Genomic DNA, 26,620 nt, shown 5'->3' on the forward strand with positions numbered 1-26,620 from the left:
CTCCCCCCAGGCTACGGTCCTGGCTGATGGACACTTGGTTTCCCCACTTGCACAGGGCTTAGTGGGGTGAACAGGGAGGCCATGCTTCCCTATATGAGAGAGGGGATCACAGAACAGGATGGCAACGCTGGGGGCCCAACTGGGGGTAGGAGCTTTGGCCTGTCTTCAAGTCCCATTCTGGATTAAGAGCTGGCGGTTTAATACAGAGGCAAATTGGGGAACAGCCCTTTCTATAACACCAGGTCAGGGAGATGGAGTCACAAAGCAATTGCTGCCAGAAGACAAGGAAGAGTGGAGATAGGGGGCACCATGGGAGTGGCCCCTCAGGAACACGGGTTTCTTGGCGTATAGTCCCTGGGAGAGCCCAGCACGTGGACTGCTGCTGCTAAGCCAACACTTGCTGGGTCCTCTCTGGGCACAGTGGGTACCAGTGAGCCTGAGAACACTGGATGAGCAGCTCTTGCTTTTTTGCACCGGGGACAGGCAGGCTGCCTCTTTGTACTTGGCTAACCTTGAGAGAGTGCACCTGTCCACACCGGCTTTCTCACAGGGAGACACAAAGAGGAACTATGGCCACAGCCCTGCAGATCTGCTGTGAGTCCCCTCGGGCTCCTGAGAGAACAGGCTGATGGACTTCTGCCATCTTCTCAGAGCTTGGCTGCCGGTAGAGAGGCTTAGCTTCCGAAAACCACTGCACGGTGTCCCCGGCTGCATCGCCTGCCACTCCCAACAGCAGACCGTCTCCTTCAGGCCTGCCCTGTCCCTCCTCAGGTGATCTAAGCAGGCAGGGACACGGTCTCCCGTGGGAGCTGCACGTGGACAGCCACGGGACCGAGGTGCTCCACGCCCCCAGCCCTTCCGCCCCAGGCGGCCGCCAATCCCCGCTCCCTCAGAGGTCTAATTTGATGTTTCCTTCCACCTTGCCAGTTCCCTCTCGCTCCTGCCTCTGCACGGCTTGTCCAAAACAGAAGTACAAAAGGATGAAAGCGATTCAGAACCCCTCCTCCTCGGTTTATTTTTGCAGCTCTCTGGGGTGCCCACGCTTTAGATTCTCTTCCAATAATTATCTGCCCTTTCAGGGCCTTAGGAACCCAGAGTCCCCAGTTTGGAAGGCTAGAAGGAAGCCCTGGCCTGGCCAGGGCAAGCTGGACCTTCTAAGTAAACTCAGCAAATGCCCGAGCTCGGCCCTTCCCTCCTCCTCCTGAGTCTTGTGAAGTAGACTGTACAGCCTCTGAGACCCCCGCCCCCACTCCACCCCCCACCCCCGCTGGTCTGTGATGAACACCACGCCAGACTCTGTCTAGGTGATAATTTTCCATCCCCGACAACGCAAACATTTCTGAGGCTAATCCTCCAAGTCTCAGCCATTGCTCAGAAATAGCAGAGCTGAGGCTCCAACATAAAATAACAGTCTTGCTTTTTATGACTTCATTTATCAAGGCGCACTGGAGCAACATCTTGCTAACTGGGTGAGAAGAAGCTGTTGTTTGCCGGGTGCGGAAAGCTGATGGACGTGGGTGTCAGGTGGATAACGAATCCCGTTAGCATACAAAGAGGCTGAGGCAGAGAGAGGGTATCCATCAGAGGAAAAGGGAGTATTAAATAAGAAAATGGCACATCATGCTGAATCTGTTAAATTAAGAGTTGCACTCCCCCATACCAAAACCGATTTGTTGGCCTTGCAGTTTCTCCTTGTGTATGGCGGAGGAAAAGGAGGAGCTGCTGGTGACTAGGCCAGGCCTCCTGGTTCACCAGTGCTCAGAGGCATAGCCCAGCCCTTCTGCACATGGTGCATTCCTGCCTTGAAAGCACAGGGCAGGGCCAGCAAGATGGCTCAGCATGGAAAGGTGCTTTTACTAAGCCTGACAACCTAAGTTGGATCTCCAGGATCCACACAGTGGAAGTAGGGAGAACGGACGACTGAAAGTCCTCTCTCCTCCTCCAACACTTGTAGTCATGGAACACACATGGTTGTGAGCATGTGAGCACACACACACACATACACACACATACACACATATACACACACAAACACACACCCATATACACAGATACATATACACACTTGGACACAGATACACACATACACACATACACATACATATACATACACATATATACACATACACACAAACACACACATACACACAGATACATATATACACATACACACAGATACACACATACACATATACACATATACACACACACATACATACACATACACACACACAAACACACACACATACACACAGATACATATACACACATGGACACAGATACACACATATACACACATACATACACATACACACACACATACACACAGATACATATACACACATGGACACAGATACACACATACACACACATACACATACACACACATACACACACATATACACACAGACACATACACACATACATACACATACACACACAAACATACACACATACACACACATACATACACAAACACACACAGATATACACATATACACAGATACACAGATACACACATACACACACACACACACACACACACACACAGAATTTTAAAATTTAAAAGATTGCAGTAGACACAGACTGTTCTAAAAAGCCACGCTGGCCAAAGTGCAGCAGGGACTGACTGTGGGGTTGGCCCAGCTGACACACGGACAACACAGCTCTACACTACCATAACTAAGGTTTGGGAAACATCACAGCAGGGGGCAGGAGGATTGTAAGAGCCAGAGGACCAGGACTGTGGACTAGGAGACTGTTTTCTATATATGACAGGGAAGCTGTACCAGGAAGCTTCAAAAATATGGTGACAGGAAAAAAACCAACATGGCACGGGGTTCACCACTAGGAGAACTACAGACTACTAATGGTTTCTGGAGAGGGAGAATCTGCTTTCTACAGGGATGAACCCCATGATAGGTTAGCCAATCCCAAGAGGTCATCCCTAAAAACACGTGGGCAACACTCAATGACCTTACCAGGTTGTATTTACCGACATACACACATGAACAATTAGCACTGCAGACTAAGGAGCCATGTATTTGAGCCTTTTATTTTATCATAGGAAGAGGTGGTCTGGGGGAAGGTATGACATTCTTAAAAAAGAAAACAAAACAATAAATTGCAAAAAAAATTTTAAAAAGGAAAAAATTAAAAATAGCAGAGAGCAAACAGCACAGGGGAGTCTTGAAAATGTTTCCCTGTGAGGCATACCACGGGGTGTGACAAAGAACAGTGGAGAGAAGGACCTTCTGTGCGTGCCACTGGGTTCTCAAGACCCTGACTCCAGGAGGAGAGAGACTTGGTGAATCAGCACCCCGGACAGCTCCCTGCTCCCCACAGTAGGTGCTTAGGGGATGCTTGTTCAATGGGTGAGGGAAGCAGAGATTTTAGTAGGCTGGGGGATTCCAACATTCAAAAAGTCCTGCAAGAGTCTGTCTGGAAGAGCAGTCACACCACAGCGGCAGCCTTCAAAACTCAGCAAACTTTACAAAGTACCAGAAAGTTTATTTTCTCAGAAGCCCAGCGCGGCTCCTCAGGATGGTTCTGGAACTTTCTGGCTACAGGATAGGAGGCAAAGAGCTCTGTGGGACATGGCTATAGAGACTGGCTGTTCTATCCCCCTATACTCATAGGAATGTCCTATACCCGTGCCCAAGGTGTCTCCATTCAGCCCCAGCTGGCAGAATGTCACCCAGTATCTACGCCAGTGGGACCAAAGGTCTCATTTGAAGGCAAGACACAAAAATTTTGAACTCAAAAGCCAAGACTGACGACCATCACCACCAGGGCTGAGTATGCCTGCCATGGGTTGTGCCACCTTGGCTGGCAGTGTGTGACGTACTTTAAGTGCTCTAACGTATCAGTGACTGCAGTCCACCTCGTGCAGTCTTAATACAATCCCCACGATGTCACCAGGAAGCAGCTCGACGTGCGAATATTTCCTTCTAGCCTCCTCGTGCGTGTACATCTTTGTGTGCATTCCACACATGGGTAGAATGGGCCACTTTTTCACGATCAGCATATGTACATATGTGCATACATACATGTGGAGGCCAGAGGTTAACGGCAGGCATCTTTTTAACCAGCTCAGCATCCCTGACTAGCCAACTAACTTGGCTAAGTATCCTCCTCTCCCTACCTACCTAGTTCTGGGATTATGGCACACGTTGCTATAGCTGACCTGAACGTAGGTCTTCATGCTTGCACCAAGAACCCTATTGATTGAGTCACCTCCCCAGCTCTTAAAACTTTAAAGGAAAATAAAGACTCCCTTTTCTACAAGTTTTGATTTTTTGGAAACATGAGCGCACTTACAGAGATGCACACACCTCTGCTCCAGACCTGACCAGGGCTGTCCTGACAGTTAACACAAGGTCCCTGTTAGGGCTTCAGTCATACCTATCACAGTTAATAAGCCAATGTTGATACATTGTAACTGACCAATGTTAATATACTGATACATTGTAACTGACCAGAATTCAGGCTTACATTCAGGATAACTCTGAATAGAACCTTCTCTGGGTTTGGACATTGGACACTGCCTGGTATCTCTTGCCATAGACCTAAAGCATCAAAGCATTGTCCCCAGCTCTGACAAACCTGTGTACCCTCCCCTTCCCCTCTGATCACTCTGCCCCCTTTCTCCTTAAGCCCAGTATGACAGATATGGATCCTTCTATAGACTCATCTGCGATGGCTTCACCCACAGGTCCACATGCATTTAAGATTTCTGTTCTTTTTGGTTTCGTGCTTTGAGCTGGAAGCCCAACCTTTGATGTCAAGTTGTCTATACCCTGACTTTCGTTTTTTTCCCAGCCCCAGGCACGTTCTCTCCCAGCAAAAGGCCCTGGGACACCTGTGAAGATTCACTTCACATCTCCTCAAGCAAGTAGCCAGAAGCGCAGAGTTTCTACCTGAGGATAAGACAATCACTCTCAAGGGTTAAGCACATCCAAAGGTTGGCTTGAGTCCAGCAGGGGCAGGTACAGCCACAACAGTTGAATGTGATGGTAGGGTGACAGTGCATTTCTCAGTCTTTCTATCTCTTCACTTAAGGCTTATTGATTCTGGCTTCATTCTGAACACATCCAGAAGGATGGCGCTGCCCTCACCTGTGACCTACAAGCTAGACAGATGGCAGCCTAGACACACGCTCCTTCAGGAAGCCTACTGACCCATCCATTTTGTGGCATAAATCTGAGAGGCAGTGCTCACTTCCCACCGGTCCTGCTGGCCAAGGCTAGAGCAGACAGAGTGGCTCTCTCAACACCCAGACATAGAAGTGAGCCCATTTACCTCTTCCCCTCCACCCCAGAGCCTCAGGGTCATACACCCCAGACAGGTGACAATAGATATTCATATCCAATTGGGCCTAGCCATCAGAGTCATGCTGGGCTGGACCATGGGCATCCTGGCTTGTCTACTTGAGTGAGTTAGGGAGATTAGTTCAAGTCACTGGCTCCTGGAAGGCTTTGTCTTCTAGCCTGATCATGACAAGAACTTATACCTACTTTCAATGACTCCAGCTCACTCAGGCTTGCAAGTCCTGAACTCAGCTGGGCCTATGGTACACAGCCACTGCAACTCTGACAATAGAAGGGTGCAGATCAGCATCCCACCAGGCCTGCAGAGCCTGGTGGAGCCATGTGGGACCACTGAGCACACACTTGAGTCCTTGCTACAACCTGGCTACTGGTTAGCATCTGACAGTGTCACACTGGGTCCTGTCCCGCTGTCTCCCTGTTCTCCTGTTGAGTAAAACCAGGCTAGGAATGTCTGCAGGGTGACAGCAAACATGTCACAAAGACTAGCACTCTGTAAATGGACACAAATGTAGATGAGCTTGCATGTGTCACCTGCCACACAGTGCCTTGGGGACAGGGAGGCGGAACCCATCATGTTTGTCTGTCTCCCCTTCACCCTGTTTTCCTGCCTCTATCGTGGCCCGGGAAAAGCACAGATGTGCTCTGCAAGTTAGAGCTTGGACTTTGGGACAGCAGTGCCAGCTGCACATGTTACCCCACAGAGCAGGAGTATCAAGGATGGATGTAGAAGCAAGTGCTACCCTCTAAAAAACAGGCTCTCAACCTGGGGGTCACAACCCCTTTGGGGTTGTATCAGCTGTCCTGTATGTGGGATATTTACATTGCAATTCATAACAGTAGCAAAATTACAGCTAAAAAGTAACAACAAAATAACTTTATGGTTGGGGGGCGGGTCACCACAGCATGAGGAACTATATGAAGGAGCCACAGCCTTAGGAAGGTTGAGAACCACTGCCCTAGAAGAATCAGCAAGCAAAGGAAGGCACTTTGGGGATGTCAGTGGGCTCATGCCTTCTCTTAGGACTGGGCAGCGCTTACCCATGGCTATCCTCCCTGAACCCAGGGCAGGTCTCTAACAGCAGGTTCTAGAAGTGAAGGTATGACAGTTTTCCACAATAGCCTGCCTCCTCCAGAGACCTCCTGCCAACCAGACAGCTATTGTCCGGGGAAGCCTCCCCACCTCCGAGATTCTGGGGGCCCACCCAAATCCTACTCGGAGACAAAGCACTAAGAGGCTCTGCCCTAACCCCAGAAGCTGCCCGTGAGGTCGGGGAAGCTTAGCCTACACCACAGAAACAGACAACGTTTGTATCCTGTTGTGAGATGTTCCTCCAGGGATGCAGCCCTGTCAGACATCAGGACACTGACAAGATGATCAGCTGCAGGGAAGCGTTCAAGGTATCTGTGGTGCCCAAGCTGATAACCATCCCTGCCCAGAGAACACGGTACCCCCTGTCTGTTCAGAACTCGGGGTGTCTTCACGCCGTGCATGCTAATGATGGGAACGATGAGCAGGTGGGTGCCTGCAGCCACAGCTGACCCTCCCTACCGATCCCTAAGACTCCGGACTTGGCTGAGTCCTGTGTGTTTAGGCAGAAGAGCCTAATGAGGCTCTGCAGCCAATATATATTTCTCCCCTAATAGTGCAGCACAGTTTAATTAGCTCAGTATTGCACACACCTGAAGACGACGGACCGACTTTATTGACGCTTCCATCTGGCCCCTATAAAAGCCAGTAATGCAGCCTATAAATTCTTGCTCAGATCCGGGTGCGGGAGAGGCCACGCTGCTTGGCTGTCATCCCTAGTACTCTCCTGCAAGGGCTGCCTGGGTGACAGTGACGGGGTCTGAGAACCCTCACAAGGGTCACCTGTATACACACAGGTGCTGGTTTGCTGGGAGGCTGGACAGCCAGTCACTGTGAACTGTGTTCTGCGCTGGAGACAGATGCCTCTTGAGTTCGGACAACCAAGCCCCCACCCCCACCCCCACCCCCTCTGATCTCTATGGAGAAGCTGCCATGGTCCCTGCTGCTCAGCCTGTCCACTCTGGCGTAGTGCAGGCTGTTCCCTCCAGATCCAACTCACTCCCCAGGTTTTGCAAAACTCTGGGCCTATATCATGTCCTGTGTTCAGAGGCAGGCAATGTGGTCACAATTTCAAAGTTCGAAGCCAAGGGCTTTGAAGTAAGAGCAGGGCTTGGCTCCTGAGTGGGGACAAACTACAGGATAATGGTTCTTACTCCAGGTCTCCTAGGGAAGGGGCCAGTCTCTCTGCTGACAGTTTCTGAGGCTAGCAAAGAGTCCCCAGGGACACTTGCTCTCCCTTCCCTGCTAGAAACCCAGGGAGGGTAGGCTCTGCCAGCTTTCCACTCCGTGGAACCCTTCCTGACCTCCTCTAGGACTTTTACCTAGAGACTTCCCCACAGATCCTACATGGGTGCCATGTAAGAGGTTTCCGAGAGGGCAAAACCCGACATTTCTCACAGAAAGGTAGAAATAAACAGGGTCCCCGTGGCCTGCCCCAAGCCCTGTGTACCTCCAGTTGGTTGAGTACTGCCTCAGCCTTCATCCAACGTGCAGGGCCCTGGAGACAACACCCACGGGAGCAGGTAATAAATTACCGCCAGGAGGGGCTGGGGATTTAGCTCAGTGGTAGAGCGCTTACCTAGAAAGCGCAAGGCCCTGGGTTCGGTCCCCAGCTCCGAAAAAAAGAACCAAAAAAAAAAAAAAAAAAAAATTACCGCCAGGAAATTAATTAGCTGCACCTCTGCCCACCTAATCTGATGGTTCGAGTTGATTTAAGGGAGCCTCCAGTAGGGGTGAGGGAAATCAACATCACCTCAGCTCAGGAGGTGCGTTTATACAGTCATCACCAAGCTCGGGGCTGCCCATAACTCACTGGGGCCACGCTAACGGGCCATTAGTCACCCTTATCATCTTGCAAAGGGGCCACAGTTCGAGGCCCTTCCCTAAGAAGTTAGTTCAAGTGCTGTAAGGGGATGAGGTCAGAGTCCAACTGGGGCCCCGAGCTGCCCCATGGGGGTGGCTAGAGCTTCCACAGCAGCCCTGCCCCCAGACAGCCTTCTGCCTATCTCTGAGTGAATCCTGGAAGGGGCCTCTCAAGCCAGACAGAGGCTGGTTTCAAAGAGCCACTGAGGGTCCCCAAGGCCAGCCCAGCAGCCCCGGCCGGCCCCTCAGGAGAAGGGACCCTAGGAGGTAGCGCTTCCCGACTTTCTGCTGTCTTGGAGCAGTGTAACACCTCCTCACTTTGCTGCCTTTGATTCAGCAAAATCAAGGATGCAAACTTCTTAGGAGTACTTAGTTTCCATGGCAACTGAAGCTGACCTCAACATTATTGTTCTCAAGAGGGGACTGACTTTGCTATATGTTCATTCACTGAATTAATGGACTCCGGGTTCTTTTATCAGCAACCCCAGAACAATGGAAAGAGAGACATGTCCTCAAAGGGCTTTCAACCACTGTCCAGCCTTTTGTCCCTGGCTTACTGCAACGAGGCAAGTCTATTCAGCCCGAGATTATCAAAATCAACTCGGGGCTGTCTCCGGGGCAGCCAAACACACTTTGATTTCATAAAGACATAACTGATCCCACATGCGAATTAATAATTTCGGTCGCAGCGTTTGCTGTGTCAGTGGTGTGTCTTGCTTTAGTTTTATGGGGGGAGGGTTGTTTATTTTTTTATTTTATTTTATTTTTTGTAATAGAGAGAGTCTGTAGAAGAAAAACCTGCAGTATAGTTATGCGCCTTGATGGTTTGCCAGCTGGCTGGTAAGGGCAGGAGAGGGAGAGGTTTCTAAGCTCACCTCAGCGGCAGGCAGCCCTTAGTGTAACCCAGGATGGCCAAGCTATGGGTGGTGGTGCAGAGCCTTCTGGGTCCAATAATACCAGCCAGATCCTGACCTGCAGGTCAGAGCCTTGTCACAGAGCCCCACTCTGTGTGTGTGTGTGTGTGTGTGTGTGTGTGTGTGTGTGAGTGTGTGTGTATGAGTGTGTGTGTCTGTCTCTGTGTGTGTGAGTGTGTATGAGTGTGCGTGTGTCTGTGTCTGTGTCTGTGTGTCTGTGTGTCTGTGTGTCTGTGTGTCTGTGTGTCTGTGTGTGTATGAGTGTGTGTGTCTGTGTGTGTGTCTGTGTGTCTGTGTGTGTGTGTCTGTGTGTGAGTGTGTGTGTGTGTCTGTGTCTGTGTGTCTGTGTGTGTGTCTGTGTGTGAGAGTGTGTGTGTGTGTGTGTGTGTGTGTGAGTATGTGAGTATGTGTGTGTGTGTGTCTGCCCGCTGCCTCACCCTCCAACTACACAGGAACAATATAAACCAATCCCTGCTTCCCTGTGAAGAAACGGTCTGCAGAGGCAAACAGCTCGCTCCACTCCGTTGTGGCCCTGTGTGACATCCAAATGATCGCTGCACAAAAGCCACTTGGTAGCTGCACGGCTGCCCAGGCTGCCACTTCCCCAGCAGGCTGAGTTCAAACCCCTGGCTCCAGTCATCCCTCAGGAGCCACGAGGCCTCTGGGCTTCCGGTCACCAGAGGCGGCTCATCCACGCCCCGACTATGGGAAAAAAGGTCCCCGAACCCAGTGGGAGAGGCTACGGGTCTAACACCCAAATAACCATCTCACGGATTTTCATAAACATCAATCAATCATCCTGTTTGAACCACTTGAGGGCTATCAGGCGGCTTTTATGACCTGTAGCATTTTGTACGAAATAATAACTGGAAGAGATTTATGGACCCGGCGCTGACCCTCTCAATTTATTTATTTTTTTTTTGCTTCCACACCTCCCACCATGGAAGAGGAGTGCTGCCTGGGCCTTTCCAGAGAGGAGGGAGCCTTTTCCGGGCTCCTTAGAACGGTACAAATCCCTGATTTCTTTATTTGTGGGCGGAGAGGGAGCAGAGAGAGGGAGGAAAGGTGGAAATAAGAACGCAGGAGAAAAGGGTCACTTCCTTTCACTTGTGTTTTCTCCACAGTCGCCCTGTATTAACACCTCCTTCCTTTGCAAAACGCTGAAAGAAAACAAGATAAAGTGGACAAAGAGAAGGGCCATGGGGCCTCGTGTTTCCCCTTTTCATATCACTGAGGAGATTGAATCAAAATTCCTTCGGCTGATACCGTCTCCCCGGGTGGACTACTCTCTTGTTAACGGATAAATTCAAACCCTCCGGAAAGTCAAAGAATAAATTTAAGCCTTTGCCAAATGTCTATCCTATTGGATTTTGATAAGGCGGCCATTGAGCCTTAATAATGTCTTCCATCCATTTTCTGCGAGCCCTTAACACGGCTCTTTATTCGTCCCCAAAGCCTCTTCTCCCGGCCTTTTTATTACGGGCTCCGGCGTGCTCTCCAGGGAGCCGGGCGGCCAAGTGATGGATGGACAGCTCGCTAGATTATCTCCCGCAGATGTTTGCTCTCCAGGAGCCCCCGGGCTTCCCTCTAAGTAAACAGACTAAATAGAGTCTCTGGCAGAGGGGCAGCCCCAGAGGTCCTGGGTTCCAGTGTGGGAAGAGGCATGGCTGGATCCAACCATAGACAAAGTGACTTCTGGGGAAGCTCAGGTGATGTGCCCTGAGGGCACGGAGGACAAGAGCAGAGATGGCACTAAAGTTTGGAACACAGGCACAGAAAGAATCGAGGGCCCTGAGGCCACAATATTGGGGACAATGGGGCCCACAGGGATGCTGAGAGTAAGAGACAGAAGGATTAATGGGGGTGAGCAGGAGACCAGGTCCAGGGAGGGACAAAGGGGAGTGAAAGGGAGAGGGGAAAGAGACTGGGCCAGTGCAGGCTTGGGAAACCTGACACAGCTGTCCCGAGTGCTTTCCAGGCCCTGAGCTCCTTCTGTAAATTCTGAATAAATTAAGATAAGTGCAGTACCTCTGTGGTAACCTGCCCTCTAACGCTTAATACTCACATCAGAATACCTCCCCCATCTCTCCTTCCTGCATCAGCGTCAAGGGCTGAAAGAATTAAACTAAATTTACTGCGTCTCACAGAAGCTGACAGACGGCAGGAAACAGAAGAAGCTCAGAGACAGCCACTGACCAGCCCAAGGCCACACAGCCTCCACACGCCCCACTGCCCCACGATCCCCTACTACATTTTTTATATCAGTGTGCGCGTCTTCCTTCAGGTAACCCAAACTACAAAATAAAACAGCAGGAAGTTGCCGGCTCCATCGTGGGTGTCCCTTAAGGGACAAACTGCTGGTGAAGCAGATGTTTCCAGCTAGATGAAAGTATGACCCCTCTACTATTGACTTCTACCTCCCATGTCCAGCTCAGTCCCCCCTCAGCTCCCACCACTCAGCTTCAAACCTCAGACTAGGTTTTAATTCCTCTCCTGACCCTGGAGAAGCACGGCAATGCCCAAATGCTGTGCACGTCTGAAACCGTTCTGTTCAGCAGCCCCTGCGTGTGCTGCAGCGGCCCCTGGGCCCCGAAACATCCTCTACCCTCCTCCAGTAGGGCGGAAGGAGGAAGAGGGCAGGGCTGAGTGTTGAGAAACCTGCTGGGATGCAGCCAGCCAGCCTGGTCCTCTCCAACCTCTGATGCTCTGAGACAGACCCTCGCTCAGCCCGGCCTGCAGCTTTGAAGGCACCACAAATTGAGGCAGCTCTGTGGCCGGAGCATCAAGTGAGAAGAGTACCTCACAATTCGAGCAGCTCTCAGGTTAACCGGGGACCCAGTTAGGCACCTCACGGAGCCACATTTCATAGAGGGGGAGAAATAAAAGGAGCCCAGATCACAAACAGCCTGCTTCCCACCCCAGAGCAAGAGGAGAGCAGTCAGGCTCATCACGTCCCGGGTCGTTTTGGTTCCACTCAAGAGCATACGCATACGGCACTTTTCTCCCCCTGCCCCTTTACATTTTAACTTGACCACTGACCTTTCTTAACCTTTCTACCCAAGCTGGATGGATCCTCCAGAGCCCACCTTTCCCTATAACCTCCAGCTAGGCACACCCAATGAAGAGCTGACAAGGGGGTCCCGGTGACTACCACACTGCCCAGCTCTGCCCACATGCCTAGCCTACTACTACACATTAGGCTTGCCTGCTCACTTGAGTAGTGGGGGCTCCTCAAGGGCAAGCCTCCAAGCGAATAGCACGGCAGACCGTGTGGCGCTGACACAGGAGCATGCTCAGCAGCCTGCGCTAAGACGCCACCACTTCCAGGTAGGGGTGTGTGCGAACGGAGCTCTGTGTCCACTTTTGTTCCTGGGTGTCTTCATGGGAAAATCCTGAACACAGGACATGATGCTTGCAGGAGCACGTGCACGTGAGTGTCTTCCTCTGCGTGCACGCACTGCTTGCAGTATCTGGTGAGCTGAGCATCTCCTTGCCACCATTTAGACTACAGTGTAAACGCTCGGGTATGCTCGAACCTCTGCGTGTGTCCCTGGGTCACCTGTGCCCTTCCCTCTGCAGAGCGCTCTCTCTCTCTCTCTCTCTCTCTCTCTCTCTCTCTCTCTCTCTCTCTTTCTCTCTCTCTCTCTCTCTGTGTGTGTGTGTGTCTGGGTCTTTCAGAGCCGTATCTGTCAACCAGCTATGATCCATCACCATCCAGAAAGTCGTAGACAATATGCAGTTGATGCTTTCTCCCTTGCCTAATGGTTTGCTTACTTAAAGTGACGCGCGAGCCCTCTTTGAGAGTTAAGAGCACAAGCACAAGGATCTGTTGAATCTGTGCCCCCACCCCCCTGGTTTTCTTTTCATGTGAGTATCCACTGGAGATAGTTAAATAAATAGAACCTGTCTTTATTTGGTTTCCATGTGTCTGCATAGCCTGTAGCCATTCCCACGGGCACGGGTTCTCCTCTGTTCTCAAGAGCTGGGTGTGTTTGGTGAGGTGACACCCCCTTTGCTCACACTGTGAAAATGAGCTTCTGTCCTAACAGCATTTATGTGGTGTGTGCAGATAACACCCTGCTTGTGGACTGTGTCTGTCCCCTGTGGTTCAGAAACAACCAAGACTACACAGCTGCCCCACCAGGAGCTGCACGAAAGGGTGCTGGGGAGACGGCAGTGAGGGAGTGTCCGCCTACCTTTTTGATGCAGCTCTCCTGGGATGACACCTCTGTGTCTGTCAGCATCTGTTGCAAAGCAAATTGGAAAGGACTGTTAGAGGGCTCTGAACCATGGGCAGATCAATGTCCCTGCCAGGACAAAGGCAGGAGGATCTCATGGAGAACTTTTAGTTTGTGATAACATATCCTGACTGGAAGCAACACGAGGGAGGAAAGGGTTAACCTGATCTACCTGGAATTGTAGACCAGGCTAGCCCTTTCCTCCCTTACTAGCATTCATATAGCTAGTCACATCACATCCACCATCAAGAGCAAAGTGTATTCGCGAGTCCTTGATCATTTGCTTAACGCCCTAAATTCTAGACAGAGGTCCTCCATTTGCCTGGGACTGTGGAGTTGCTCTATGGTCTGCGTGTGAGAACCCACCTCACAGACTGAGGTCTGGCATTGCAGTGTCTTAAGGCCGGCTGCCTGTGGCTGCAACAAGCAGGGAGCTCAGACCTTGAAAGGGACAGCAGACTTTGAGCTCTGCCAGAAAACTGGGTGGAACATGTGTAGAAATGGCTCTGCTCCGGGCTTCCCAGCCCTAAAGGGTAAGTTAGGCTTCAGGCCCTGACCTCCTGGGGATTCCAGTTTGGCTTAGGAGGTAGAACTTGGGGTAGGGGTGGAATCTGAGTTCAGCTCTGCTTTAGGAGATGGGGGCAAGCACGGGACTCCTTCTGAGTCTGAGACTTCAGTATGTCACCGCTCTGCAGTGACGTGACCGGTGCTGGGGAGGAAGAACGTTCTCTGTTGTTATTTTAGGAGCACCTCTTCAGCTGTGGTGCCGGACATCATGAAGGCGCCCAGTGGATCACTGAATGCCCTCCCTGTCCGGCTGTGGGCAGTGTAGACTCTCATCCCTCTACCTCACAGACACATCTGGCAGAAGGAGAAGGAGACCTCCAGCCTTAGATCCGGAGCCTTCTCAGCTCGGGTCTGCACAGCTGTGGCATCTTACCCCACGGATCCTCTCAGAAAGTCACCAACCCTGCTCTAGAGGGCTGGCACGTCAGTGACCAGACGAGAAGTGCTGAAGCTAAGTAAACTGACAAACGACAAAGGAACGGTAGAAACTGGACTTCTCCCTCCTAGACTGGAAGCCAGCACGTAGACTCTTGTTTGTAAATTATAACGTCACTTCCGCAAGAATAGGTGCCAAGGTGGAAAGCCGTACTTGAAAAACACAATGAGGAGTGGTGTCAGGCCTGAGGGCTTCCTACTTCCCTGAGGTGCCCACGTGTGCCTGCGTACGCCGGCCAGGCTGTATTAATAAGAGGCCATATTCTGAATGTTGGGAATTCTAACTGATCGGGAATCTCATGATATTTCTTTTGATAAATTCTGAAAGTGTGGTTTGGAAAGTGACTCTAAGCAGACTGAGGCGAAGCAAGGTGAACGGCATGCAAGATTCAGGCCTCCAGAGGAGGCTATGTCAGTAACCAGTGATGGACTCTGCCTAGCCTGGCTGATTCAGCCACAGAAGCCAGTCAGAACCAAGCTGTGGATGGCTGTGCCTCTGCACCGTCTAGGGTCTCTCTCCTCTCTCAAAGCTGGGGAGGGTGGAAGGAACTCTATAAATCTAGAAAGGAGGACACATGGAGACTGACCACTGAACCATAGAAAGCTCCCCCTTTCCACTTAGGGGCTGGAGGCAAAGGTCACCCCAGGAGCCTCTTCCTGCTACAGTCTATCCAAATCTGCACCCTGGAGTGCTGTTCCCAGCAGGGATGGAGACCTCTTGGTTAAATATATGTTGGGTGATATTTCTGTGCTGCAGCCTACCCAGGGCAGGGCGAGTGCCAGTCCTGTGGGCAATCAGCTCTCTTGGCTTTCAATGGTCTGGCTTCGGCCAGAAGGAGAAAATTAGTAAGGGTTGCCTCACACTGGGAAGATAAGACACGGCCAGGTAGTGAGGAGCCATCTGGAAAATTCTGCCTGTGGAAACTGTGTCCTACACACTCAGTAAGGAGCAGGCACCGTCCTGAACCTAGCGCATATCTCCAAACTCCATTAGCTTACTGAATGGAGGTCCTTGTACTGACACCCAGCAGTGAGGAATCCTGGGCTGCCTGACCTAGCTCGATGCTCTACTGGTCAACTCAACCCTGTTAGGATCCTTTCTTAGGATTCCAGGCTTCAGGGACACACACACACACACACACACACACACACACACACACACACAAACACACACACACACATACACACCACACACACACACACCACACACACACATACAACACACACACACAAACACACACACACCTACACACCACACACACACACACCACACACACACACCACACACACACACCACACACACACACACACACACACACACACATGCAAAGTCCCTGAGAGAGTGCTGTGTTTGCTGAACCTGTCAGCAGACAGGTCACGGAGACCGTGTAATGTTTTAGGAGCAGCCTAAGGAGCTTGCTTGGTGGCATTCCACAGTCGCCTTGTACCAACACACTGATGTCAACGCAGTGCTTGACACTGGAGAGGGGACCGGGACATAGGGTGGGGTATGAGGTGCCTCTGGCTGTTCTGCTACCTCAAGAGAGCGGGGCTGTCCTAGATCTACTGGAAGGGGTGGCCCACCCCGTCTTGGACGAATCTCTAAGAATGAGGGGGTGCTCCCGAAACAGCTAAGCCTGCTGACACGAAAGTTGCAGCTTGTGTCACTGATAAATGTGGAGGACTGTGCTTTGCAGACCAGCCTGCTTTGCTCTCTGTGTGGTCAGTTAAGCTTCAGACACTTGCAAGGGCATCTGCAGCCAGTGGGGCTTCCTGGGAAGGGCTTATCACCTGCTCGTAATCCGATTCACTATTCCATAGTATATGGCTGTCTCTGAGGGGACCTCTTTAGAGACACCCCTTCCTTCTAAGAGGAAAAGACTGGTATCTGGCTAGCTGAGCCTGCTTCACGCTGCACAGGAGTGTCTGGTGCGCTCAGCAGCTCAAGCAAGACAGCCTGTGAGTGGCCACACAGCCTCCTCCTGACCTGCCATCTTTTAACTCCGTGGAACGGAGACTGTGTCCAGTGGGCCTACTGATGAGTGTGATCACACCAGATCCGCTATGCCATTGTGGGCTCCTTCATTCCCAGAGGAGTCCGCACAGCCGTGGCAATGGCTCCTACCTACCCTAGAGTTTTCGACCAGATGGAGACACAAACACAGGGACACCAACAACCTCATCCCCCAACTTTTTGAGAGTCACCAAGTAAGTGGGAACAAACAGCCTTGTGCTTCCTAGGTCCTAGGGCCGGGCTGGCCTTGGGACAGGGGCCGGGGCTATGTTCCTTGGCCTCTCTACACAGGCTTTAAGTAGATGCTCGCTGGGTTGTGGGGCATGTAAGCTTGGACTGAGACACACTGTGAGCTGCTAAGGATCAGGAAGTTCCCCCACGGCTGGCTTCTTTCATCACTGGGGCACGGAACATCACACCCTCAGAGGAAGCTGGCACCTCAGGATTCCAGAGGCCTCCTGCAAGGGAAGGTTTCAGCCGGGTTCTGATTTAATACCAGCCTTGCCAGGTAGAAATATCTTTAATGAGGCCTCCTCACCTGCTGCTGACCTTGGGTGGAGAAACCGCCGGACATTACTCCGGAGCCTCTCAGCCTTGGCTTCCTCCCTGACTGGTCTGCCGTTTACTGAAAACCCTCTTTATGCTGCTAGCTCAGCCTCGGCGTACGCGCTGCTGGCTTGATGATCGCTGGCAATGGCTCTCAACTCCCCCCCCAACGCCCCCGGCACCCCAGCAGAAGTATTAGGTGTGTTTTGATTGAACATTTTAGCCAAAAAAAGAGGTTTGACCTGCGGCATTTAGCTTCTCTCTCTCGAGTACCGGTGCCAGGATTTAGCTAAGTGGGGTTGCTCAAAACATCTTTTTTGACTCTTAAAATAAATACCCTCTGTTCTCCAAGAGGTTTGTGAAGAGTATACACACACATACAGGCATCTCATAGGCTCGCAGCTCTGAAACTCTGGCGTGTCCCCTAAGGGGGCTGACTTTCTGTTTGGTGTCACAAATGGATCCCAGAAGGCGTCTCTCCCTTCAAAGAATCTGGGAGCAGACCTATGAGAGGAAGCCAGCATGAGTCCCAACGTAAGGCTAGACAAGCCGGGCTGGGAGCATGGTCCTGGCCTGTTCTGAGCTGTCATCTGGTCTGTGTACATAGCCCATGTCTCTGTAGCCCATATTTCTTCCATATCTGTTTTGAAGTCCTTCCTCTGGATCCAAGGATTTGTCTAAGCTGAGAACCGTCAGGAAGCTGACTCTAGGATCTCTTCTGGGTGGGGAGAAGGGCACGGTATTTGTGACACTATTGAAGGAGCAATGATGGAGACTCCCAGGCATCGTATCCTGGCTCTGAGCCTTGTTTGCTGACCGGAGGAGACTGTGGGCTCCACAGCTCAGGGTTATTTGGGGGACAATATGGGCAGAGATACAGAATGGTGGCGGCTGACCCCCTCCGTCAACAGAGGCACTGACCTCTACAAAGCCTGTCCTTAGAGCAGGGTTTTCTGCTCATACGCTGAAGAATGGGACCACATGGGGGCTACCCTGATTTAAACCCAGCTAGCTGTTGGAGAGGAATAGCCAGCCTGTCTGGATGATGGGGTGCATGCATACATGTATTTTGAGGCTAATGCATACTGGTGGTAGGGTCCCTCATTGGCCTGGAACTTACTAACTCAGCTGGACTGGATGGTCAGTGAGCTCTGGGTAGCGTCCTGTCTCTATATCCCCAGCCCAGGGGTTAGAAATATGCACCACCATACATAGATTTTGTTGTTGTCACACAGGAGTTCTGGGAGACCGAACTTGGGTCTTCATACCTGTGCAGCAAACGCTGTAGCTGACCACCGAGCTGTCGCCAAAGTCTGGGAGGTGAAATTCTTAAGGAGTAATGTTCACCCACTATTTTCTTCCCAGACCAGTGTCTTACAGTCAGGCTGTCCTGCCTGCTCTAAGTGGTACACAAATCCCATCAAGTGAGACCATAAGACATCAGCAGTTGGTCATCTCCTGGGTTGTCTGACATTTCTGGGACACATCTCCTTCACGAGAGAGCGCAGAGGCAGTGAAATCTAGGCTTCATCATTGGGAAACAGTCAGAGGGAGAGCCAAGGAGATGGCCCAAGCGAGGGCAGGGAGCATCAGAGTGTGGGCCTCTCTGTTCCTGTGTCACATGGGCTCTTCAGGGGCAGAGTGGGTGGGACAGACACATTTAAAGAAAACAGCCATGTGTCCCTCCCTTCTGATAGGCGTCCCTGTCCCACACCTGACGCCTGTCCGCCTCTCCCTTGGAGAGGGACACTCCCCACAGCTGGAGTGTTGGCCAGGGCTGAACTGGGACACTTCCCATTGGCAGTTCTAGTGGGAACCCGGAGATGTTCTGAATCCCCAGGCCAGCACTGGCTTCCAGAGCAAAGGATCCGGCCATGTTGACACAGACTCCTGAGCTCTCAGCTGGGAGAGTGGGGTCATATTTATTTATTTATTGCATTTGAAAAAAAAAAACAACCCATCTTGGCCGTGTTTGAGCTGCAGAAATGATTTTTTTTAAAGAGCAGTAGACACTGTTTTTAGCTTTTATGCCTAAACAGATACCTCTCAGTTCCTACAAGCGAGAGCTGTCTAATGAATGGAGGCTCTCTCTTCCCTCCTAAGAAAAATATTTACACAGTCTAGCACAGCAGCAGAGGACTTCAGGCAGCAGAGGACCATCCCTGAAATGCAGAGAGGTCTCCACGCCTGTCTGCCTGTCTGCACTCAGCCAGCCCTCCTCTCCTCAGGGGCATTTCCCACCCCCACCCCCACCCCCAGGGTTCCTTCTGAGAGACCAGTCCCCGGGGAATGCTGACATCATCTTACTTTCTAAAGCCTTCCTATCTGGCCAAAAAACCTTGGGTCACTTGGCCTCTAGCTCTGTGTGAGGAGAGGCACTGATTTTCTCAGAAATCTCCCGTGAAGCCCACTCCCCGTGAAGGGTGTGGCAGAACCCAAATCCCACACCCGTCATGACTTGGATGGGCTGTGCCTGGCCCTCTTCACAGCCTGATGGGGCCAGTGGGTCTTAGCTGATGGGGCCAGTGGGTCTTAGCTGCGTGCCCAACCATTTTTCCTCAGGCACAGGCCTGCCTTGTGCTGCCTGGCCAGCACAGTGATGCAGACCCAGAGCCTGGGCACGGGTTGGCGGCTCTCAGATGATCCAAGAACACTCTGTTCACGGGCGGCTCTGGTTATGTGATCATACCGTTGGGACACCTCATCCGGGAGAGGTTGCCTAGTGCTTGTGGCTGCCTATCGTAGGCTGGTCAGATAATGCAGGTTATGGGGTCTCTGTCTGTCTCAGGCTACTACTGTGCCTCCATAGTCTTATCTGTGGGCAGCCATGGAGTACCTCTGTGTACACCGCCTCACAGAAAGTGACTTGGAGCCCCTCCATAACACGCCAGACAGTGGATCCTTCGCTACACTCAGAATATTAGTAAAAGAGAAAGCCTTGGGGACGGGCCAGTGAGCCTGGGCTCCTCCTGACATAGGGATCCTGAGGTAGGGGTGAGCCAAGAACCAGCAAAGGTGGAACAGGAGTGAAGAGCCCCTTCCCACAGAGGCAGAGCTGCTGTCCAGCCAGAAGGTCTGGAGTTCTGATTGGGGGAGCTGGGTTTTACCAAGACCAGATACAAGTGGACACTGACGGTCTGACAGGTGATTATCCTGAGCTGGACAGATGGTGGAGGCATGGGATGGGGAGGGTCTGTGGGGACAGGCAGCTGCATGCCCATGCTGTTCTTGGTTGCTGCTAGCTTCCCTGGTTGGGTATGCGTGTCAGGTGACTGTCTTTCTTGTTCACTTCCTGTGTGGGGTGCTATGGTTCACCTTGCCCCACCTGCCTGACTCCCCACTACAAACAAGAATTGGCCTAACTTCTCTGGGGTCAGAGATAGAGGCTGTTCAATAGACAAGAGGGTCACCATCAGACAGTCAGATGGAGGAGAGCCAAGGACCGGGGCTGAGTTGGTTGCCAAGCTGAGGGCTTGTATCACGGGATCTAGAAAGAGGCTGTAGTCCAGGAAGGGGTGACAGGTGAGTCTGGCTTGGTAGGCTCTGGTGCCCCTTCCCTCCCAGGCAGTGAGTTGAGGACCAGGGCCAGAAGGGTCGGTGTAGGGCATGAGCTCCTGTGTGTCCAGGAGAACGAAATGTCCAGATCATATGAGGTTCTCGGTGGATGGCTTCTTCCTCCTGCTTCTAAAAGGTTGATGTCCGCAGAGGAAGTACATGTGATGGTGGTCTGTGGCACTCTCAGCCAGTGGCGCACAGCAAGCAACCCTTTTCAGAGCCTCTTAGGCTCCAGGAATGGAACTCATGGCCAGCAGTGAGGAGGGAACAACCTACAGCCAGGTCTGACTCTGGAGCATCCTCTAAGGAGTTGGTCTCTGGAGACCAAAATCAGTATGAGGTGAGGAGCTGGGGGTGAATGGGGCCAGTAGGCAGGTGAAAACACTCTTCAGCGGTCTTTAGACCGCTCTTTAGACTGATTGGCTGTCTAAAAGTGACACTGGGTGTTGCATGCACACGGTGAGCTTGCAGACAGCACGCTCCTCACAGCCGTCACCACACGCTCCACCTTGTACCACGGTGACCTCCAAAGGCTCACGACGGTTGACGTTCTGTAGTAAGAACTCGTAATATAAGGTCTGCCCCCTCCGCAGGGCACTAACCATTCAGACAGAGGGGCACAGGTGAGTCTGGTAGACATTACCCGGGGCCCAGGGTGAGCTAAATGATGTACCATTTATAGGATGGAATCTGGAGTATTCAGACTTGGACAGGAAACAGAAGGGAGCTGTAAATGTTCTTGCAAGTTCCAAGAGACTAATTTGTGTAAGGGAAGCTCCCTGCTGTCTGAACTCTTTCTGCACCAGGACAGCCTCCCTGTACCCATCCATCCATGAACACTTCCCTCTCTTCTTTCCTTCCTCCTTCCCTCTCTTCTTCACTCCTTTCTGTTCTCCCTCTCCCCTTCCTCCTTCTCTCCTTGCCGGTCCCTCCCCCCTTCTTTCCCTGCCTCCTTTCTCCTTCCTTTTCCTTCCCTTCCCTTCCTTTTCCTTTCTCTGTCTTCCTGTCCCTTTCCTTCCTTTCTGCCCCCCTTCTTTCTTTTCATTCTTTGATGCTGGGAGTGGAAGCACAGTAAGCAAGCGCTCTACGCTGACCTTCACTCCTGGCCCCCTAGAACAGATGCCTGTGTCAACTGCAGGCAGGAACACCCAAGCCTCCTTTCTTTGTTCAGTCTCCCACTGCTTGAACCAACTCTGAGCGCTATCCATCACAAACCCGGAGGTAGCTCGTCCGCTCACACTCCCAGGGCCCTTATGGTCATTCTCTCACCTCACTGCCGAGAGCTCTGGAAATCCAGCAGGGCACACACGAGGACACTAAGCAGACGATATTACCAGATACTTCCCTCCCACCCAGGATGGCAGGATGGTGGTTGCCACAGGTACCACCTGGAATCTATGATGTCAGCCCCACAGAGACCCACAGTGGTCCTATAGACATTGTGCCCCATTGTCTCCTGAGGACCTTTGCTTCCTTGGTGGGAAAAACAAGTCATCAGCCTGACTAATGGCGCCACACAGACATTTGTCGTTTACTTTCAACCTTTCTAGTTATAGAAATAACCTTGATATTGATAGAATTATATTAATGCACTTCAACCTGACCCCACTTATCGATGGCTTATTTGTTAGGGCGATCTTTAATAATCATAAGTGAAGAGAAAGCTCTTAGATCTCCTATGATGGAGGCCCTAGGGGCTCGACCCCTGGTCATTCAGCTCCTCTGGGGCTGTGACATAACTTTCTCACTGGGGTTTGACGTGCCGTTCATTATCTGGAGGTAGAGTGTGCCAAAGTGAAACAAATTCAGATCCTGTAAGGAGGAAAAGGAAGAGGAAGAAAAGGAGGAGGAGAAGGAGGAAGAGATGGAGGAAGAAGAGGAAGAGCAGAAAGAAGATGAGGAGAAAAGGAGGAGAGGAAGAAGAGGAAGAAGAGGAAAAAGAGAAGGAGGAAGAAGAAGAAAAGGAGGAAGACAAGGAGGAGAAAAGGAGGAAGAGAAGGAGGAAGAGAAGGAGAAAGAGAAGGAAGAGCAGGAAGAAGTTGAGGAGGAAGGGGAGGAGAGGAAGAAAAGGAAGAGGAAGAGATGGAGGAAGAGGAGGAAGAAGAGGAGGAGAAAGAGGAGGATCTGAGGAAGAAGAGGAAGAGGAGGAAGAAGAGGAGAAGGAGGAAGAAGAAGAAAAGGAGGAAGACAAGGAGGAGAAAAGGAGGAAGAGAAGGAGGAAGAGAAGGAGAAAGAGAAGGAAGAGCAGGAAGAAGTTGAGGAGGAAGGGGGGAGAGGAAGAAAAGGAAGAAGAAGAGATGGAGGAAGAGGAGGAAGAAGAGGAGGAAGAGGAGGAGGAGGAAGAGATGGAGGAAGAAGAGAAGGAGGAAGAACAGGAAGAATAGGAGGAGGAAGAGGAGGGGAGGAGGAAGACCAGGAGGAGGAAGAGGAGGAGGAGAAGGAGCAGCAGCAGCAGCAGCAGCAGCAGCCAATGCAGCCACCACTGGCTCAGTCGGCAAAGTGTTTGAAGCATAAGCTTGAAGCCCTGAGTTCAAATTTCCAGCACCCATGTGAAAATATGGGGTACAGGGTCCGCAGGGATGGCTCAGCAGTTAAGAGCATTCACTGCTCTTACAGAGGACCCAGATTTGGTTCCTGGTCTCCCCATTAAGTCGTTCACAATTGCCTGTAACTCCAGCTCCAGGAGACCCAAAAGACATCCAAAGATATCAGTCTTCCCAGACACCTACATGCACATAAACGCATAGAAACTCACACAGGCATTCATGCATATCCTCAGCTCTAAAATCTTAATAAGCTGGATTCACCTGTAACCCCAGTGTTGGAAAGGCAGAGGGACAGGGGGATCCCCCGGCTATCCAGCGTAGACAAGTCAGTGAGCTTAAGGTTCAGTGAGAGATTGCTTGAAAAACTAAGGTGGAGAGCCAGAGTGGTGGATACCTGGTGTCAGCCTCTAGCTTCTGCATGCCAGTGCATACATGTGCATCTGCAACCACATGCGCCAACTCTTGTGCACACACATGAATGTGCACACATACACAAAAAGAGAAAGGGAGGGCTATAGTGCATTCTAGAGATGAAAAGATCAACAATGTCACAGGTGTTCCTTTTATAACACCCCCCCCCCAAATCTGGTCCCATTTTTCCTTCATCATGTTCCTACCTAGATTTACCACACTCTGGTTCTCACAAGCAGTTTCCCCATGCGCACTTCTAAGTTCCACAAACCGGCAACCAAGGAAGCTAGAGTACCACTGTTTCCATTCCCACCTGCAACAAAGTAACAAGGAGACTAAGGGCCCCGGGTCTTATTCCTTGCTCTGAGTAAGCATCCCTATCAATGCCAGAGAACGCAGAGACTCAGAGAGAGACTGGGACGCATGTCCAGTGTCACACAGCCAACTCCACAAGGTGTGCACAGGTCCGTCATCTCATTTGGTCTCTGTGGAACTGGTGCCGTTTGAAGAAACAGGTAGGAAGGGGTGTAAGGAACTTGGTCATCTCTCTCACAAACGATGTTTCCAATCTGCTGCAGAGCCTCAGATGTCTGGGTTTAGTCACAGCTGTGGTACTAACTTGAAACCACTGTGTAAGGGGCAGAGGGAGGCTGAGAGCGGCCGCCAGACAAGACCGCACACTTTCCTAATGGGGCCCAATTACAGGAACAGCTGTGTGTGTGTGTGTGTGTGTGTGTGTGTGTGTGTGTGTGTGTGTGTGTGTGTGTGTGTCGGGGGTGGGGGTTCTATGCATGTCTCAGAAGTTTCAGTCTCAGGGATCTTACAGAATCCACTAGACTGGCTGTAGCCAGGAGCCCTGGGGCTCAAATCTGCTCTTTGGTATGAGAGAAACCAGGCTTGTTTGTCTCACCCCACCCACTCTGCCTCCAGTTTCCAAGTGAACTCCTGTTCCCCACTTTTGTTCTTGCTTGGGACAAGGCATGGTGATGCTGTGGGATTCTGAGGGATTGTCCGGTCCTGCTGGACTTCAGCAAGTGCACCGCCTGAGACTGCCTGTCCTCAGAGGCTCCCATGACAGTTCTGGTATTTTCTCTCCTTTCTTCCTACATGGAGCCTTTAGAGCTGGGAGAGGCTATGGGGCTGGAGCAAGGCACCTGGCTCAAAGTCACTTTGCCCATCCCAAGACCAGTAACACTCTCTGCACACGCATGCCCTTGGATGGCCTCTCAACTCTCTTCTGCCTCTGTGGCATTGGATGGCACAGGTTAGAAAATGGGCTGAAGTTGCCCAGGGTGATAAAGGGGATCGAGAAATTATTATCCTATTGTAAGAGTATCACCAAAGACAGAACTGCTTCTGCGACTGCTAGCTACAATCACCAAGCCCTGAGGAGGTTAATCTATACCAGGTAATCCAATCCCAGGGTAGAAAGATGGAGCCATCCTGGTTCTCCCAGCACTGGGCAAGAGTCATCAGCACTCTGTGGCTCACAGATCTAATTCAGCCTGGGGTCTGTTTGGGTGCAGTCTATCAGATAAATGTGGCTCTTACAGTTTTTAAGGATCACAAAAACATGTGCAGGAGACTGCGTACAGCACACAGACGCTTTACAGAAGTATACTGACCCTGGACAACACCTTGGTTCAAGGGAGGGCAGAGATTAAAGGACATCTAAAATCTGCTCTTGGGCCAAAAAGTAAGCACAGGGTTCTGTGGTGGACGTGCAGGGGGGAGGTGGCTCATCAAGCCTTATCCCTTGACTGCAGAATAGCCAGTGGTGAGGGATAAAGACAAAAATCCCATGTAGGTAACGAAACAGCCCAGGGTGGAGCTCGAACTGCCTGTGGGCTTGCTTGCCTCTGGGACAGTGGAAAAAGATGGATCTGAGCCTTGTCTGGGCTACTGTGGGACACCGGATCTGGCTAACAGCTGCTGGGACCAAACCAAAAGACCTGGAAGATCATGATTCTCAGTTGCAGTCACCCTTGAGTAAAGGGACGAAATTGGAGAAAGTCTGAAATGGTTCTGCCTCTCTCTCTCTCTCTCTCTCTCTCTCTCTCTCTCTCTCTCTCTCTCTCTCCCTCCCTCCCTCTTCTGTCTCTCTCTCACCCTCTCTGTCTCTCCCTGTCTCTGTCCCTTCTCATTCTCTCTCTATATGTCTCTGTCTCTGTGTCTCTTGCTGTGTCTGTCTGTCCCTCTCTCTCATTCTCTTTCTCTCTCCCTCTCTCTGTCTGTCTGTCTGTCCCTCTTTCTCTCATTCTCTCTCTGGCCCTATCTCTATCTCCCTGTCTGTCTATCTGTCTGTCTCTCATTTTCCAACAGGGAGAAGTACCAACAACTGTCACAATGAAAATACCAAAGCATTCCTTGGGAATTGACTCAGAGTCACATGACCTTCTGGGACAGTAAGTCACCTCTGAGATGAGGAAGTCCCTTCCTCAGGCAGGTCTTTTAGTCCAAAGGTTAGAACTGGTTGAGACTCTGGCCTAGGTGGCTGTGGAACTAGGAAGCAGGGGTTCTTGCGTTCTACTCTGAGAACAAGTCTCAGGAAGCCCTGGGTACACTGGAGAATCTGGAATGACTGTCACCTCCTTGAGGAGGAAATGTCCAGTACAGCAGGTTGTTGGAGTGAGTAACAACCGGTGTTTCTGTCCCTTCTCAACCCTCATCTAGAGGTCTATGGGTAAATGCAAGTGGAAAGGATACCGCTCTCTGGAAGCATCCTGTTACCCATGTGCCTTGGGAGAGCACCATGCCTGCAGCCTTCCCTTCTTTCTAGTTCTGAAAAGACAAGACCCTTTCTTTCGTCCTTCCTCCCCTGGCTTCTCACCAGTGCCTGAGTCAGGAGGCACAGGTAGGAAGGCGCCAAATGAGATGCTGAGTTTACAGACCTGGGGGTCTGAATGGAATCTGCTCTACACAGCCATCTCACCTCCTGGCCTGCCTGCTGCAGTGGGACTGCCAGCTAACGTGACAGAATCAGCATCTGCAGGCAGAATGACCCCAGTCAGCTCAGGAGGAAGACCAGGTTGGGGTACCTGTGACATGTCCAATCTTTAGGCACACTGAATGACAAAAGTCTCTGAGAATATGTCAGCCTTCCCTGGCTTAGAG

General features: G+C 51.3%; 1 protein-coding gene across 11 annotated transcripts in view; it reads right to left on the reverse strand.

Moving 5' to 3' along the window:
* Prdm16 (PR/SET domain 16) overlaps positions 1 to 26,620 on the reverse strand; it is a 324,097-nt gene that overhangs the window by 149,844 nt on the left and 147,633 nt on the right. For 9 of the 11 annotated variants that reach the window (XM_039111366.2, XM_063287045.1, XM_063287044.1 and 6 more), the window contains 1 exon segment: positions 13,391 to 13,438. The exons of the other annotated variants lie outside the window; for them this stretch is intronic. In XM_039111366.2, coding sequence (XP_038967294.1) covers positions 13,391 to 13,438 — 48 coding nt within the window. 11 annotated transcript variants of the gene reach the window in all.

This window comes from Rattus norvegicus, chromosome 5 (genome assembly GCF_036323735.1).
Source record: "Rattus norvegicus strain BN/NHsdMcwi chromosome 5, GRCr8, whole genome shotgun sequence".
NCBI classification, from domain to species: Eukaryota; Metazoa; Chordata; class Mammalia; order Rodentia; family Muridae; genus Rattus; species Rattus norvegicus.